Genomic DNA, 13681 nt, shown 5'->3' on the forward strand with positions numbered 1-13681 from the left:
CTGTGGATCTTAATCGGACAGATCCAAGTTGTTTTAACTCAAATAAAACAAATAATTCGGATTAAAAAAATATGCCTGGTATGACGTATAGTTATTTTTTTCCCCCAGGTATCCTTGTCCCTGGACCAGCATGTTTCTGGTCTGTGGTTACTGGCCCCACCAACTACGTATTGTGTCTTGTAACTCTATGCTGTTCTTTTCTGTATCTGCTCCTGTCTCAGCCCGGCCAGTTGAAGCAGATGGTCGCCTGCCTCTGAGTGTTTCTGTTGGAGGTCCTCTTCCTGTTAAAAGAGTTTTTTTCTTTTCTTCAAAATTATACTGCCACTCAATACAGTTCACCTGGTTTGTCTTGTATAAACACCTAAATACTTCAGTCGAAGTATACATAGTTTATGTTAATAATATATACACATGATAAGAGCTACATATTTTGGTCTCTTGCATTGAAATGGGAGGAGGGCTATTTGCATTAGCTTCAAGTACCGCTTTTTCTCATCTATGTATGTCTGTATAATGTGTGTGTTTGTGTATGTGCTAATGTCTCCATCTATTGGATGTTACAAAGCTATATTTTCATTTAAAAAATAAAACAAAATAGCACTATACTAGGAATAAAATAGATGTAGTATTGTTTTGTGTAATTTTCTGCATCCTTGAATGCATTCTTTATACCAGAGTAAAATCTGGTCCACTGTGTGAATGTTAATGACCAGAATAATTTACTATCTTTAGCAGGTTCACACTTGCAGGAGAGAAATAAACTGATTCAAAGAGAATTTGAATGAAGACAAGACATGGTATAAGTGCCATGAATATATTAAAAAAAAAAAAAAAAAAAAGATTCACATTCCATCATGCCTTGTTTTTCAGCAGCAATCGTTTAACTCTTAATCAATATTACCATTAAAATAAATATATGGTGGCTAAAGAGGGAAATACCTCTGAACATTCAATAATATATTTTTATATTAACTTAAAACATGAGTAACTTACATCATGCTGTTTCATACATTATTGTCTGACAGCATTACATACATGTAAATGACACAGTAAGGGATCACAAAGCTTTCTGACAGTGTAACTCTCATAAGGCACTTTGTATAGTCTTTGGCAAGTTTCTACAACTGCTGAGGTTTGGCTCTCGCAGCTCCGTACTGAGTCCAGCTCCAGTCCTGCTGGAGAGAGAAGATACATGTATGTACTGTTAATACTCAACATACCATTCTCCATCTACCATCTATTTTCATGCAATTCTCAAATCTCAAACAGAAGAACCTGCATGATCGAGTAAAGACTAAATGCAAATGTATAACTTTAAGAAGGAAAAAGTCAATACAATTTTCGAAATAAAATTTACTTTTAACAAATGCTTTCTGGCATCAACAGTGAATGGGAGCATTGATTTACTTCAGAAATCTGCTCATATGTATGAACACACTCCCTCTCGCCTGTATACCGTACCATGACGCTGTGCTCCAGCTCCTGGGTGGCGTCTTGCAACAGAGAAGTTAGGTGACTCAGGTAGCGCTGATTTTCATCCAGTAATTGATTAACAGTTTCACTGAAAGACACAAGAGACATTAAACTAACTGCATATCTTCAAGTCTAGTAATTCAAGAAAAGTTCCCCTGCTAGACTTTAAGGTTCAGAGAGTGACCTCTTGTGGCAGACTAGTGATTTTTACAAAACCCAGCAGATAAATCTGGTGACAGAAAAACAGCCACATGATTTTTTTTTTAGTAAAGCTATACGTTCGATGTTTTTCAGATGTAATCGTAACATATAGGATTACAAGCTCTGTGACATTTGAGGCAGAGAAATGGGACTCAACCAGATCTTACCTGTCCGTGGGTTGTGATTGAAGTGACTGCGATGGAGAAATGCTCTGGGCCTACGAAGACAAGCACACATGGTATTACTTATAGATTTCATACCGCACTGAAGAGCTTTAAGCTGCTAAAACATTCCAACAAAATGGACCCAAACTACAAATCAGGCAAGAATGGGACCACATTTCTCTTTCAAAACTCCAGCAACTGGATTCCTCAGTTCCCAAACATTTACATAGTTTTGTGAAAAGAAGGCGTGATGCAGCACAGTGTTAAACATGCACCCGTCCCAACTTTTGTGAAACGCTTTGCTGGCATCAAATTCAAAATAAGCATATATTTTTCATAAAACAATAAAATTTCTCAGTTTCAACATTTGATATGTTGTCTTTGGTCTATTTTTTTAAATTAAATATGGGTTCGCATGATTTGCAAATCATCGCATTGTTTTTATTTTTATTTGACACAGCGTCTCCCGATTTTTTTGGAAACAGGGTTGTAAAAAGCACATTAGCTAATATCAAAGTTACTGTCAGCATCTAACAGAGGCTAACAGTTTATCAAGCTAGCAGGCAGGTAACATAACGCTGAAAAAGCATTAAAAAAAATGGAGGGAAAACATGTTGCCGTTGGGAACATTAGCATTTTCCTCATGTATTATCAAATTACAAAGAAAAACTCCATACAACTAAAAGTACAACGGGACCTCCACCAATTCTGAAAACATGACCCTCATTAGAAGGCAGCTGCCAATTATCATACTGCCAGTATAATTATTACATACTCACACAGGCAATCTTGAGGAGATACCAGAACTCTTTCTGCCTCTTCATTTGCATCTGCATCACTGCTGCCTCTGCAGTTTTTATATTCTCTACCGCCCTCTCCAGCTTTGGGAACAAATCCACGATGCGTCGCTTACACACCAGAATTGTACTACAGAAAAAAAAGAGAAATGTGCAGAACATCACAAACGGCACACATGGAACGGTGAAATGACACGTCGGTAGTGTTGAACTTTGCGTGCTTGTGGGTGTATCTGTTTGAATGAAACGTGGATAAATTACCTCAGGTGAGTGTACAAGTCTTTCAGCACTCTGTCCTGGTTCTGAACTGTCTGGAGTATGGTCCTCACCATGTCTGAGCTGTCACTGTAGCCATGTGGAGGGTCCGGACCTGTAGAAAACAAACTTCTACGATCATCCATGTAACTATCGTCTGACACGGTGATGTAAAACACACATACACACTGCACACCACCCATCATGCATCCTGCTTTTTCGATTCACAGCCATGCTGAGGAGTCAATTAAACATTAAAGACATTGTGACATGTTTGTTCAGCGACTCCTTCTGCACATCTTACAACTGAATTGTATCCATAGCAACAAGCATTATCAGTTTCTTGAGCATTGTAATAGACTTTGAACAAAGAAGCAGGAGCCTGTAATAGGTCACGTCTACTATTTTAGTAGTTGTATAATGATTTGTACTAACTTTTGCATTTTGCTTTCAGTTGCTTGTAGAGTTCAATAGCCTTTTCTTCACTGGAAAAAAACATCATATTAACTTGTGCATACCACGGTTATTTATACAGGTTGACATCTATCCTACAACAACAGTGTCCATATGTACATTGAAACCCCATTCAAAAATGTATTTTAAAGCTTCAGCCGTTAAAGTTACTTTCTGTTTCCATTTTTACTTTTTGTGTTTCCCTGGATGGTGTTTATCTGCAAAAAGACAATTACACAGTTTCCCATCACTTCCACTTTAGGTGTGGAAAAGACAGAATAAACGATACCCTCCAAGAGTTCGAGGAGTTTTTTGTGATTGTTAAAATCAAAAACTGCCTGATTTTGCAGCATGGTTTCTCAAAAATTGTGATGTAGTACTTACAGAACTTGCAAAAATCCAGGGGAAAAAAAACGTACAATTTTGAAACCGCTTACGATGTAATCACTTCCCATGATAATAGGTATATTGCACATCACAGAAATATTTCAGTTCTAATATTTTTGTAAATGTTTTGCACTTGGAAAAATGTTAACAAATAAATCATAAAAGTGATGCACAAAGACAGGAAGTGTGGATTAAACTAATATAACGTATTTTTCATTCCCATGATAAAACCATATTTCCCACAAAACCCCTGAATGTTTTTTCCAGTTGCTCTGAATGTTTTCAGCCAGCGTGTGGTTTGTTTTGGCGATGAGAGCAAAAGTTGAAGAGCTCTACTGACTGTAAATGAGGACTTATCTTTTTTTACTTAAGCAAGGTTTTTTTTTATAAGCCTTACTTTGGCTTTAATACCTTTTTTTGCCGAAAAAAAATTCTAAATTGCAAGCGCCATTGTGGAGATTGCTTGAATTCGTGTTAATTATTGCGATTTCAAGATTGTGCTTTGCTGGGGGGCCTGATAAATAGAAGGAATGATTACAGCACTCAAAACATCGGTTTTACTGTACATATGGACACCTGACTATATTTTAAAGCCACACGTGAACCATTAATTTAAGGAAATAACTATACTTTGAGTTTGTGTCACAGAGATACTGACAGCTGTTCCATCACATCCACTTGTCTCCTCGCAAACGGACTCCTCTGCAACTCCACAATCTCAGAATGTAGAGCCACTATCTCTTCATCCAGATACCCCACATCTGCAACCTACAGCAGAGAAAGCCTCAGCATCGCAGTGACAGTGAGAGGTAAGTTTGGGTAGAATTACAATGGATTAAAAAAACGGTCCTACCTTTGTACACTCATCAGCCTTCTCTTCATTTTCTTGCCATGTCTTCAGCATTTTTTCTGAAGCTTCAGATAAACACAATGACAGCAGATTGTCCACTCGGCTTCAGTCATGACATAAAACTACACGCAGTATTACATCAGTACATCAACATCCACTCACAGATGCCGGTGCTCCTCTGCTTGGTGTATTGGTCAAGGTCATGCTGGATGCTGGTCTTAAAGAAGGCCAGTTTGGCTCGGAGGTGCTGCGACTGGGAGAACAGCAGGTTCTTGTAGCGCGTCAGGTTGGTGTTGTAACGCAGCAGACTCAGCCTACAAAAAAAAACCCCAAAAAAACACAAGTTAAGAATGTGTCAGAGTGTTAGTGGATGTGTTTATGTGTGTGATTATGCACTCACATGGCGGCCCTCTGCCCCTGGTACAGGCGAATGTAGTCCTCTTTCAGTCCACAGATGTAGCTTACTGCTTCGCCCCACACCTTTCGAAGAGCAGACAGTGGCAGCTGTGTCTTCGTCTCCCTAACTGAGACAACACAGAGTTCACAAAAGATACATGATTCACAATTCAATTTGGATGCCACAATCAAAGAATTTGCTATAATTTTGCTAAAAACATTACACAAAGATCTTCTTTAATGCAAGGGCATGTTTCAAACCAAAAACTCACTGTAGATTGAAAAGGAACCATAAACTTTGCACAGTTATACATCTCACCTATAAAGTTGACACTCTCTGGCAGAGGTCTGGCAGTCAGAGGTCCGGAGTACTTGATCAGGCTCTTATCAAACAGAAAGACTATGGAGCTGTCCCATCCCCGCTAAAAACAACCAAAAAATATCACTGTGGACATTATCATGTGTTAGCAGAAGTTCACTCATTGTGGACGTCCATGAATGCAGAGGTTTAGATTTTCCTCTGCAATTCATACCAGATGAGTAGGAGGGACTGTAAGCGCGACATTTTCATACATTCAATCATATAGTCAGCAAATGTATTGTAAAATAATTTATCAGTTAATACAAACCAACAAATCTGACTTGTTTATTTTTACTTTACAAAAAAATCCACTGGAAATTTGAAGGTTAATTTAACATGCTGTTGAAATAGAAATGCAAAAAAATTGCAAAAACACATTTCTGTTGACAGAAATTACAGTACACTACAGTACAGACTGTCCAATATTACAAAACAAAGTCAACATTTTAAAATATGGAGATAAAAAACAGAATCTCCTGTTGTCCACTGTACTTGTTGTTTCACCTGTTTGAAATTAAATAGTTTTACATACCAATCCCTCTGGCAAACAGTGTGCCGGCAGTCTGCGTGGGTCGAGGGAGATTCCCGTCTCCAGCAGCAGCTCTTGACTCAGCGGGGAAATGTGTGTCTGAGTTTGTGTCTCAAGGCGAAGCTGCAGGGAGTGTAAGCTCTCCTCAGCACCCAAAACCATCGAGTGCAGCTGTGCTGACGTCATGTCCAACACATGAATGACCTGGACGAAAATATGAGGTTTTCTTTGCTTACAACATTCCAGTCTTGCGGTTTGTATGAAGCCATGAAAAAAACTCATGAAAAGTCTAGATACAAGCAAAAGTTCACATTATGCACCTTCATGTTGAGAATGTTCTGCAGAGTGGTGCAGAAATATGGCTTGTTTGTGTCGGGATCCAGCCCCCCACCGCGGGTCGCCGGGTCCCACAGTAACAACATCTGCAGAAGAGACTCGACTGGTTCCAGCAGCGGCCTATGAACACGAACACACACGAACACACACACACACACACACACACACACACACACACACACACACACACACACACACACACAGGTTAGACGTTAGTTAGAATAGGAATGCTTTACTGGCAGGCACCGAAAAGGGTCTGTGTGTCTCCACCTGCTGAGATTGTTGGGATATTGAAGATGTGTAGAGAATCTGACTTCTCCGTTCATGTCCTCTACGGCCATTATGTCTTTGGGACCTTTGTTCTTGACTTTGCTTGTCCTGTAAAAGCAGAAAAACATGCAGAAAGACAGAAAATAAATCCACTAAATTGCAAACTAGAGCCACAAAATAGTCTGTGTTCCCTCAAGAGCACTGTGTAGGATTTAGTGGCATGTATTGGTGAGGTTGCAGATTGTAACCAACCCACATCTCATCCTCCCCGTGTCAGAGGATCTACAGGGGCCACGAAACCCATGGAAAACATAAAGGGCCCTCTCTAAAGCCAAAGTTTGGTTTGTCCCTTCAGGGCTACTGTAGAAACATGGTGACGCAACATGGTGGCATTGTGGAAGAGGACCTGTCGATATGAAGGGCTCATTCTGAGGTAACGAAAATAATTCTTAGTTTTCAGATTATTATACACCTTTAAATAATTATTTTTTTTTAAAAAACATAATTTTGAATATGATATTCCATTTCTGACAATAGAGCCTCCAAAATCTTACACACTGGTCCTTTAATAAACACCTATTTGGTTGACTAATAAAAATGTCTGTATTGAGTTCATTGTAACCTAGTCAAGTATCTCTTATAGAGCTGTCTAATATAAAACATGTATGTGTTTATTAATTCATTATTATGGGACAGCTCACATTAATCCACATCAACATTACCAACTTCAATATGTGTGTTTTAATGTTGTGCGTATACCTGGATTTTTCAGTATGCAGAAAACAGCTGCATCACTGCCATGTTGACTCACCATTGTACCGGCTGCATGTGGTGCAAAAAGGGCCGAAAGCCACATGTGCATTCAAAGATCACCGTCCCAAAGCTCCAGTAGTCCACGGTTACAGTGTAGGGTTTACTCTCAAACAGCTCTGGACCCTAAAACATGTGCAGATGAATTTACAAGAGCAGGAAATGACAGAAAGAAACCTGCGTGCAGAAGACTGCATCGTGATTCAACACTTACCAGATACTGAAGAGTTCCAACAAAGGATGTGCAAAGGCTGCCCTGATCCAGGTCTTTTGCATAACCCAGATCAATGATTTTATGGACAAGCTGGAGGAAACGTATTTTCATTATGAAAGCAAGGCAAAGAGAACCACTTAATATGTATATGAACTTGCAGATTGCACAGGATATGTGCAAAGGGAAATAGGTTCACCTTCCCATTGGTCTCTTGGAGAACTATGTTCTCTGGTTTTAGGTCTCTGTGAATGATCTTGTTCTCATGGAGGTACTGGATACCAGAACCTGTGTTTTGGACCAAAAAATAATTAATATACGTTTACACATTAACATGTGATTGCAGTGACTTTAAGTCAATGTAAAAGCTGATGAAAACATTACCAATGTCACTGAGCAGCGAGAGGATTTCACTCTCCTTCAGCCCACAACAATTTTCTGGTTTACTCAGCACCTACATAAAGAGGTAAGTCATTTAAGTGCAGTACTTTGAAGACAACACGGTCTTTAGAAAACATTCATTTGGTACCTTGCGTAGGTCTCCTCTCGAGCAGTACTCCATGGCCAGCAGGGGTAGGTCATTTAAAGCGATGGAGCTCAGCTCTTCTGGTACTTCTCTGGCCTGAACCACATTTACATGGTTCAGCCTGGAACAAGAAGAGCACCAAACATGCCGCAATGGTTTGACAAAAACAAAATGTGCAGTCAATTTGTGCATGGGCTACTTTATCTGTCCACACAGCTGATTTCCACTCACTTCTTCATGATCTGAATCTCTCGGCTCCAGCGGTCTTTGTTCTTGGAGTTCAGCTCCAGGCGGCAAAGCTTTACAGCAATCTTTGCTCCCAACTCCTGCTCCAAACACAAACAGGGGTTAAAACAAAGAAAAGGCACACCTGGACCTGGAGTTCACATGATCCCGGATGTATAGACGGATGACAGAACTTACAAGGTGCTGGTACAGGTAGACGTGCCCGAAGCCTCCCATACCGAGTCTTTCCTTCATCTCCCAGGAGCCACACAGCTGACTCTGTTTGAGTGCAGTCCTCTCCATAGTGAGACGTCTGCTGGTCTCTGGGCTCCGGAGGAAGTCTGCAAACGACCTCAGCTAGAAAGAGCCACAACAACAACAAATTAAAAAAATGTTCCAAATAATTTTGGACTCCACTGAAAGCTTTAATCACGGCTTCTTTCATTTAAACTATAAATGCAACAAATAGTCACTTCATTGAATACTATCTGTAGCACTCCTCTCAGAGCCAGCAGGACAAACAGGGTTATTTTCAACAGTTAAACTGTCTTTACGACACGTATTTAAGGAATATAAAACTTTTCATATATAGTGAATAACACAAAGGTTAATATATCTTTCCCACACTACTTTCCATGGATATTATAGCCTGATTTATACATATATATTTACGATTATTGTTTTATCTTATTGTTTTTTTTTATTTATTGTATATTCAAGTGGTAAAAATGACATTTTAAATATCTTATTTGCTCTTTAATGCCATATTTAACCCTTGATGCTGGATGTGTCTCGTACTGCAGCTAACTAGCTGTCGTCTTATTGCTGTAGTTGGGTTCAGCGAAGTCGCATAACTCAAAGTTAGCGTGACCGTCTTGAACAAAACGTCAACCCAAAGCAACACTTCACTCCGCAAATACGCTGAACTCACCTGTCCGGGAGGTCGGAGTCTGCAGAGGAGAGTTGGATCACTTTTGAGTGTCAGCACATTGCTGCTGCAGAGTTAGCTAACCGTATTGTTTACGGTTCGTTTTTTCTCGTGTGTTGTTTTGAGTAAAAAAAAAAAAAAAAAAAAGGTCGAGCCGGCGAAATTACGCGTCCGCGTTTGTAAACTCATCGGACATGAAGTTGAAGTTGAAGTTGTATTTTCGTTGGAGTTTCAGGTGGGGGATTGGTGAGGGGGGAAAAAAAAACAAATCTTCGGCTGAGAGACAGACAGCTCCAATCTGGCCAAAGTGAAAGTACGCACGCTGACAGCCAGACGTTGCTTCTGCGCATGCGTGTCCATCTTCCCAGCAGCATGCGGGCGCTGAGGCTTTCTGTCACCCCGAGACATAAATCACCCAAACCAGCTAATGACGAGTTAGTTTGCGGATTTACAGGGATGTGAAATTAGCAGCAGTGAAAAAAGTTTTTTTTTTGATATCGTTGTTTTTTTTTATTTTTTATTTATTTATTTAGCAGCAGTGGAAGAAATATTCAGGTATTTTCCTTCAGTAAAATGACCAATACAGCAATGCAAAGTATTCTTTTACAGGCAAATGTTCTGCATGAGGAGTAAAAACCCACAGCAAATTGAAGTTAAAGTATTAAAGTAAAAAGTACTGGTTTGGTCCCTCTGACTAAAATAGATATACCATCATTAGATTATTAATACTGAAACATCAGTGTGTAAGCATTGTTGTAGCTACTGCAGGTGAAGCTAGGTTTAATTTGTCTACTTTATATCCAGTTTTATACACTTGGACAGGAGATAAATTTGAAGGGTCTTCAGATGATTTTTGGTGAGATATTGGATCCTTTGAACTGTTAGTTAAGAAACAATGTGATAAGTTTAGAGGGAGAAATTAGCAACTATTTGGGGGAGCTGTTGACAATTCACAGACATCTGAAATGTGACCCTGACTACAATCTGATTTTTGTAAGACATCAGAGGACAAAAAGGTCAAATCCTTCATCTAAAAAGTAACTAAATCTGACAAATATGTGTAGTGTACGATAAGCTATACTTCCCCTTTGATAGTGGAGTGGAAGTATAAAGTATCATCAAATGAAAATACTTGAGTAACAATCCTAGCTCAGAAATGTACATATGTAGAGTAATTGACTTTCAACCTCTAAAAACAAGACTATTTCTTTTCTTTGCCATTTTTTACAAGCTGGGCTCGATCCCCAGCAGATGAGACCTAATGTTTCCAAAACTTTGGTGATGTCTTCATTTGTTCACTAGATGGTGCCATGTGCTGCAGCCTCAGTCATGATCCCAAAGTCAAATAAAACACAGACTGAAAGGAGCAGATGGGAAATTGACTGTCTGGAAGTAGATTTTTAACAAAGACTCACATCCTTGGATAACTGAAAGTACCTGAACTCATCTAAGTCAGTAAAACAAACATAAACACAGTGCGTACGCTCAGCACATAAGCTCAGTGTATAAAGTCAGTATCAATCCAGGGTAGAAACAACGCATAAATTAATGCATAAGGAAACACATAAACAAATGCATATAACTTAAGTTCATAAAATAGTGCTTAAACAAATCAGTGCCTAAATTGGGTCCATAAAAAAATGAGTGCATAAACTAACAGCTAAAAAACACGTTTTTTGTAACATCAGACATTTGAAAAATGCGTGTGTGTGTGTGTGTGTGTGCAGACTAAACATTTACAGAAGTGTCAATATTTCCCTACACAAGAGGATATTTTACAGAGAACACCGAGATGCCTCTGCCCTTTATAGAGAAGTGAGGTGCGTTTAATTTAATTTGGGGGTGTTGGTTTGATGTTTGAGGGGGGTAGGTTGATTACATTTTTTGAGGGTGTGTGTGTGTGGTGTGTGTGTGTGTGTGTGGGGGGGGGGGGGGTCAATTGGATGGGTTGAGTTATATGAGTCTTTTTTGGAGGGGTTGGGGTTGATGGTGTTTTTTGGGGCGTATTTGGTTAGATAAGCGGGTATCAGGTTGATCTGTAGCAGTTGGACAGGCACATCTGACAAACTTGAGCCAACTTGCCGGTTGCAGACTTCTTTTCGGGGGGCCGGGGTATAAACTTCAGATGAACTTTCAGATATGTTACAACAGCATCCTCAAAAGATGTATCGTTTGATGCCATTGCAGCCGCCAGAAGCTTTTTTGGGGATTCAAAATCCTTGTGAAGGTCTTTAACCACGGCCTTCATGAATTCTTTTATATTGTCATCATTTATAATGACAACAGATTCAGTGACGTCCATCTCATCCAGCACCTTGCTTGACAGAGAATTGATGATGTCACTGGTGTCTTCTGGCATCGGGAAAGTTTGGCTTTTCTGAGGGGCTTTTTTGAGTATTCTCGAGAACAGAGTAGTGATAAGGGAATTGGTCATTGTCTTAGTTGTTGTAGATGGTTCCTCTTTGGATACAGAACCATTGAAAGGAATAATACTATCACTGGTTTGCGGAGACTCTGGCCTGATGATGTCCTTATTTTCCATTTCTGCTTTGCATACAGTGTCATTAACAGGAAAGACGGAAGTTGTCCAAGATGATGTTGACTGCTTGTAGTTGGTTTCAGGGGACTCTGACAGGCTTTCTTCTTCTTCTGAAGACAGCATTGTTGTGAGTATTTTTCCAATATCAGTTAGTGCACTGGACACTTTCTCACTGCGACTCGTTTTTTCCCATGTCTCCTTCTCCAACCAGAGTAGCACCTGCTGCAAGAACTTTCCTACTGCGTCCTCTGTCATGGCATATAGGACTTCAGGAGAAAAGTCGAACGGACTGTCGTCCATCTGCCCCCTCATAGGAATGATAGAGTCAGAAAGACATTTTCCCATTTTAGTAACGGGAACTAGATTTGTGCGTCCAAGTGTCAGATCGCCGTACATTTTATCACTTAGTTTCTTTGAAAACTTTGTTATTTCACCACTGCACTTGATGTTTTTCAGTATTTTTCTGGCATATCCTGTAGGTTTATCCATCTGGTTTAAGCGATCAAACACGCTCTCTACGTCAGGCTTGATGGTGTCAAAATCTGTTGATAAAGATTGACGTTCTTTCTCTTTCACCCTACCAGGCAGACTCCAAGCTTTAGATTGGGGAGACTGTGGAACAGATTCTAGTAAAATGTCTTCAGCAGCTTCCGGGATAGACTTGGAGGATCCTGGAGCCTGTTTTGGATTCAACAGGAACTTTGTGTCTTTTGTCCTAAATATGGTCTCCAGCTCTTCCTTCATTTTTTCAAATTGTTTTTGGGCAAACTTGCAAAAGTGAGTTTTGTGAGCTTGTTGTTTGGTGGTATATTCTGGTGCAGCCAGTGAGGTGAAAAACATGTTCACCTTTTCATATACTTCCCTCATATCAAAATAAGGTATATTTTCCTGATCAACTTCAGCAACATTTCCAGAAGAATACAGGTCCTCAATTGCTTGGACAATTTCAATTGCTGTCTCATTAGCATCCGCACAGGTGGTGAAAGGCACAAAAGAATATTCAGCATCTTTCCCAATGACTACTTTCTCTTCAGAATGTTTCATGAGAATTTTGCTTATGGCTTTTGTAGCTAAGTCTACTTTCTTGGATTTTATGCTTTTAATGTCACATCGCTTTGGTTTCTCTATTTCTATTACATCTCCTTCTGATTCAGAGCATGTGGTTGACTTAAAAACTCTGCTTTTTGGCCAACAGAGTCTGGGGTACTTGGATTTCACCTTTCTTAAACATCTTCCAAGACATTTAGCAGCGTGAGACACCATGCGTCGAAGAGATTTTATGTTGGACATGGAGCCACTGACATTAACGGTTGGATCTGATGGCCAATCAGGTTTGTTGATGGTGTTAGAAACAATGGTGTTTACCTTGTGTGACACTTCCCTCTCAACCAGTGATGTCAACTTTTTAGAAGTCCTACATGTCTTCTGTGGGAGATCAAGAGCCTCGGCAAAGCTGGCTGAGAGTGAGTCTCCCAGGGATGTTTCAAAGCCTACCACAGCTACGGGTTTCCCAGATTTGCAATGAAAATTGTACGCAAAAATCATTGGAAAGGCGAAGCTCAGGATATATGTCGAACAGCTTTGTATGATTTCAGTCATCATATCAGCCAGTGTAGCTGCTGTGTCAGAGTCATTGGCCCCTGTAGCTAACATGGTCCATTGTGCTGCAGAGATCCTTTTCAAATGTTTGTTGACGATGGGCTGAATAAGATCTTGTGAGACCATGATAGCCTCATCGTCTGATTCAGATTCCTCCATAGCGTCATCTTCTGATTCGGATTCCTCCATCACGTCAACATCTGATTGAAATTCCCCCATAGCGTCAACTTTGAATTTCAATTGCTCCATAACGTCAACATCTGGTTCAAATTCCTTCACAGAGTTAATTTTTGTTTTGATTTGCTCCATTGTAGACATTCCTTCTTCTTTCACAATGCTGCTTTCTTTGGCTTGTTTGGAACTTGGGCTTC

The 13681-nt window shown here is 39.8% G+C and overlaps 1 protein-coding gene across 2 annotated transcripts; it reads right to left on the reverse strand.

Annotated features, from left to right (window-relative positions):
- Positions 1-800: 800 nt before the first annotated feature.
- Positions 801-9480, reverse strand: LOC138195412 (inhibitor of nuclear factor kappa-B kinase subunit alpha-like). 2 transcript variants are annotated; one of them, XM_069144775.1, is made up of 22 exons: positions 9176-9480; positions 8443-8601; positions 8251-8345; positions 8023-8140; positions 7878-7947; positions 7693-7781; positions 7497-7586; positions 7284-7408; positions 6473-6580; positions 6187-6322; positions 5870-6070; positions 5296-5398; positions 4981-5104; positions 4743-4894; positions 4584-4645; positions 4389-4498; positions 3326-3375; positions 2897-3005; positions 2618-2765; positions 1842-1891; positions 1462-1561; positions 801-1172 (listed from the first exon to the last, which is right to left on the reverse strand). In XM_069144775.1, exons 2-22 carry the CDS (start codon positions 8545-8547, stop codon positions 1119-1121), a joined length of 2199 nt encoding a protein of 732 aa, XP_069000876.1. In that variant the 5' UTR covers positions 8548-8601; positions 9176-9480; the 3' UTR covers positions 801-1118. The 2 variants fall into 2 exon arrangements, with proteins under 2 accessions (XP_069000876.1, XP_069000875.1); XM_069144774.1 differs by having other exon boundaries at positions 801-1175.
- Between the last annotated feature and the right edge of the window lie 4201 nt (positions 9481-13681).

This window comes from Embiotoca jacksoni, unplaced genomic scaffold (genome assembly GCF_022577435.1).
Source record: "Embiotoca jacksoni isolate LCO1_2020_lvr unplaced genomic scaffold, fEmbJac1.0.p SCAF_12, whole genome shotgun sequence".
Lineage (NCBI taxonomy): Eukaryota > Metazoa > Chordata > Actinopteri > Embiotocidae > Embiotoca > Embiotoca jacksoni.

Coding starts and splice junctions, on each gene's coding strand:
- LOC138195412 (XM_069144774.1), bottom strand. CDS start 8,547: ATGGAGAGGACTGCACTCAAACAGAGTCAGCTGTGTGGCTCCTGGGAG. Junction 4,646..4,742: donor GCAGAGGAGCACCGGCATCT/GTGAGTGGATGT, acceptor GTTTATCTGAAG/CTTCAGAAAAAATGCTGAAG. Junction 4,499..4,583: donor AGGCTGATGAGTGTACAAAG/GTAGGACCGTTT, acceptor TCTCTGCTGTAG/GTTGCAGATGTGGGGTATCT.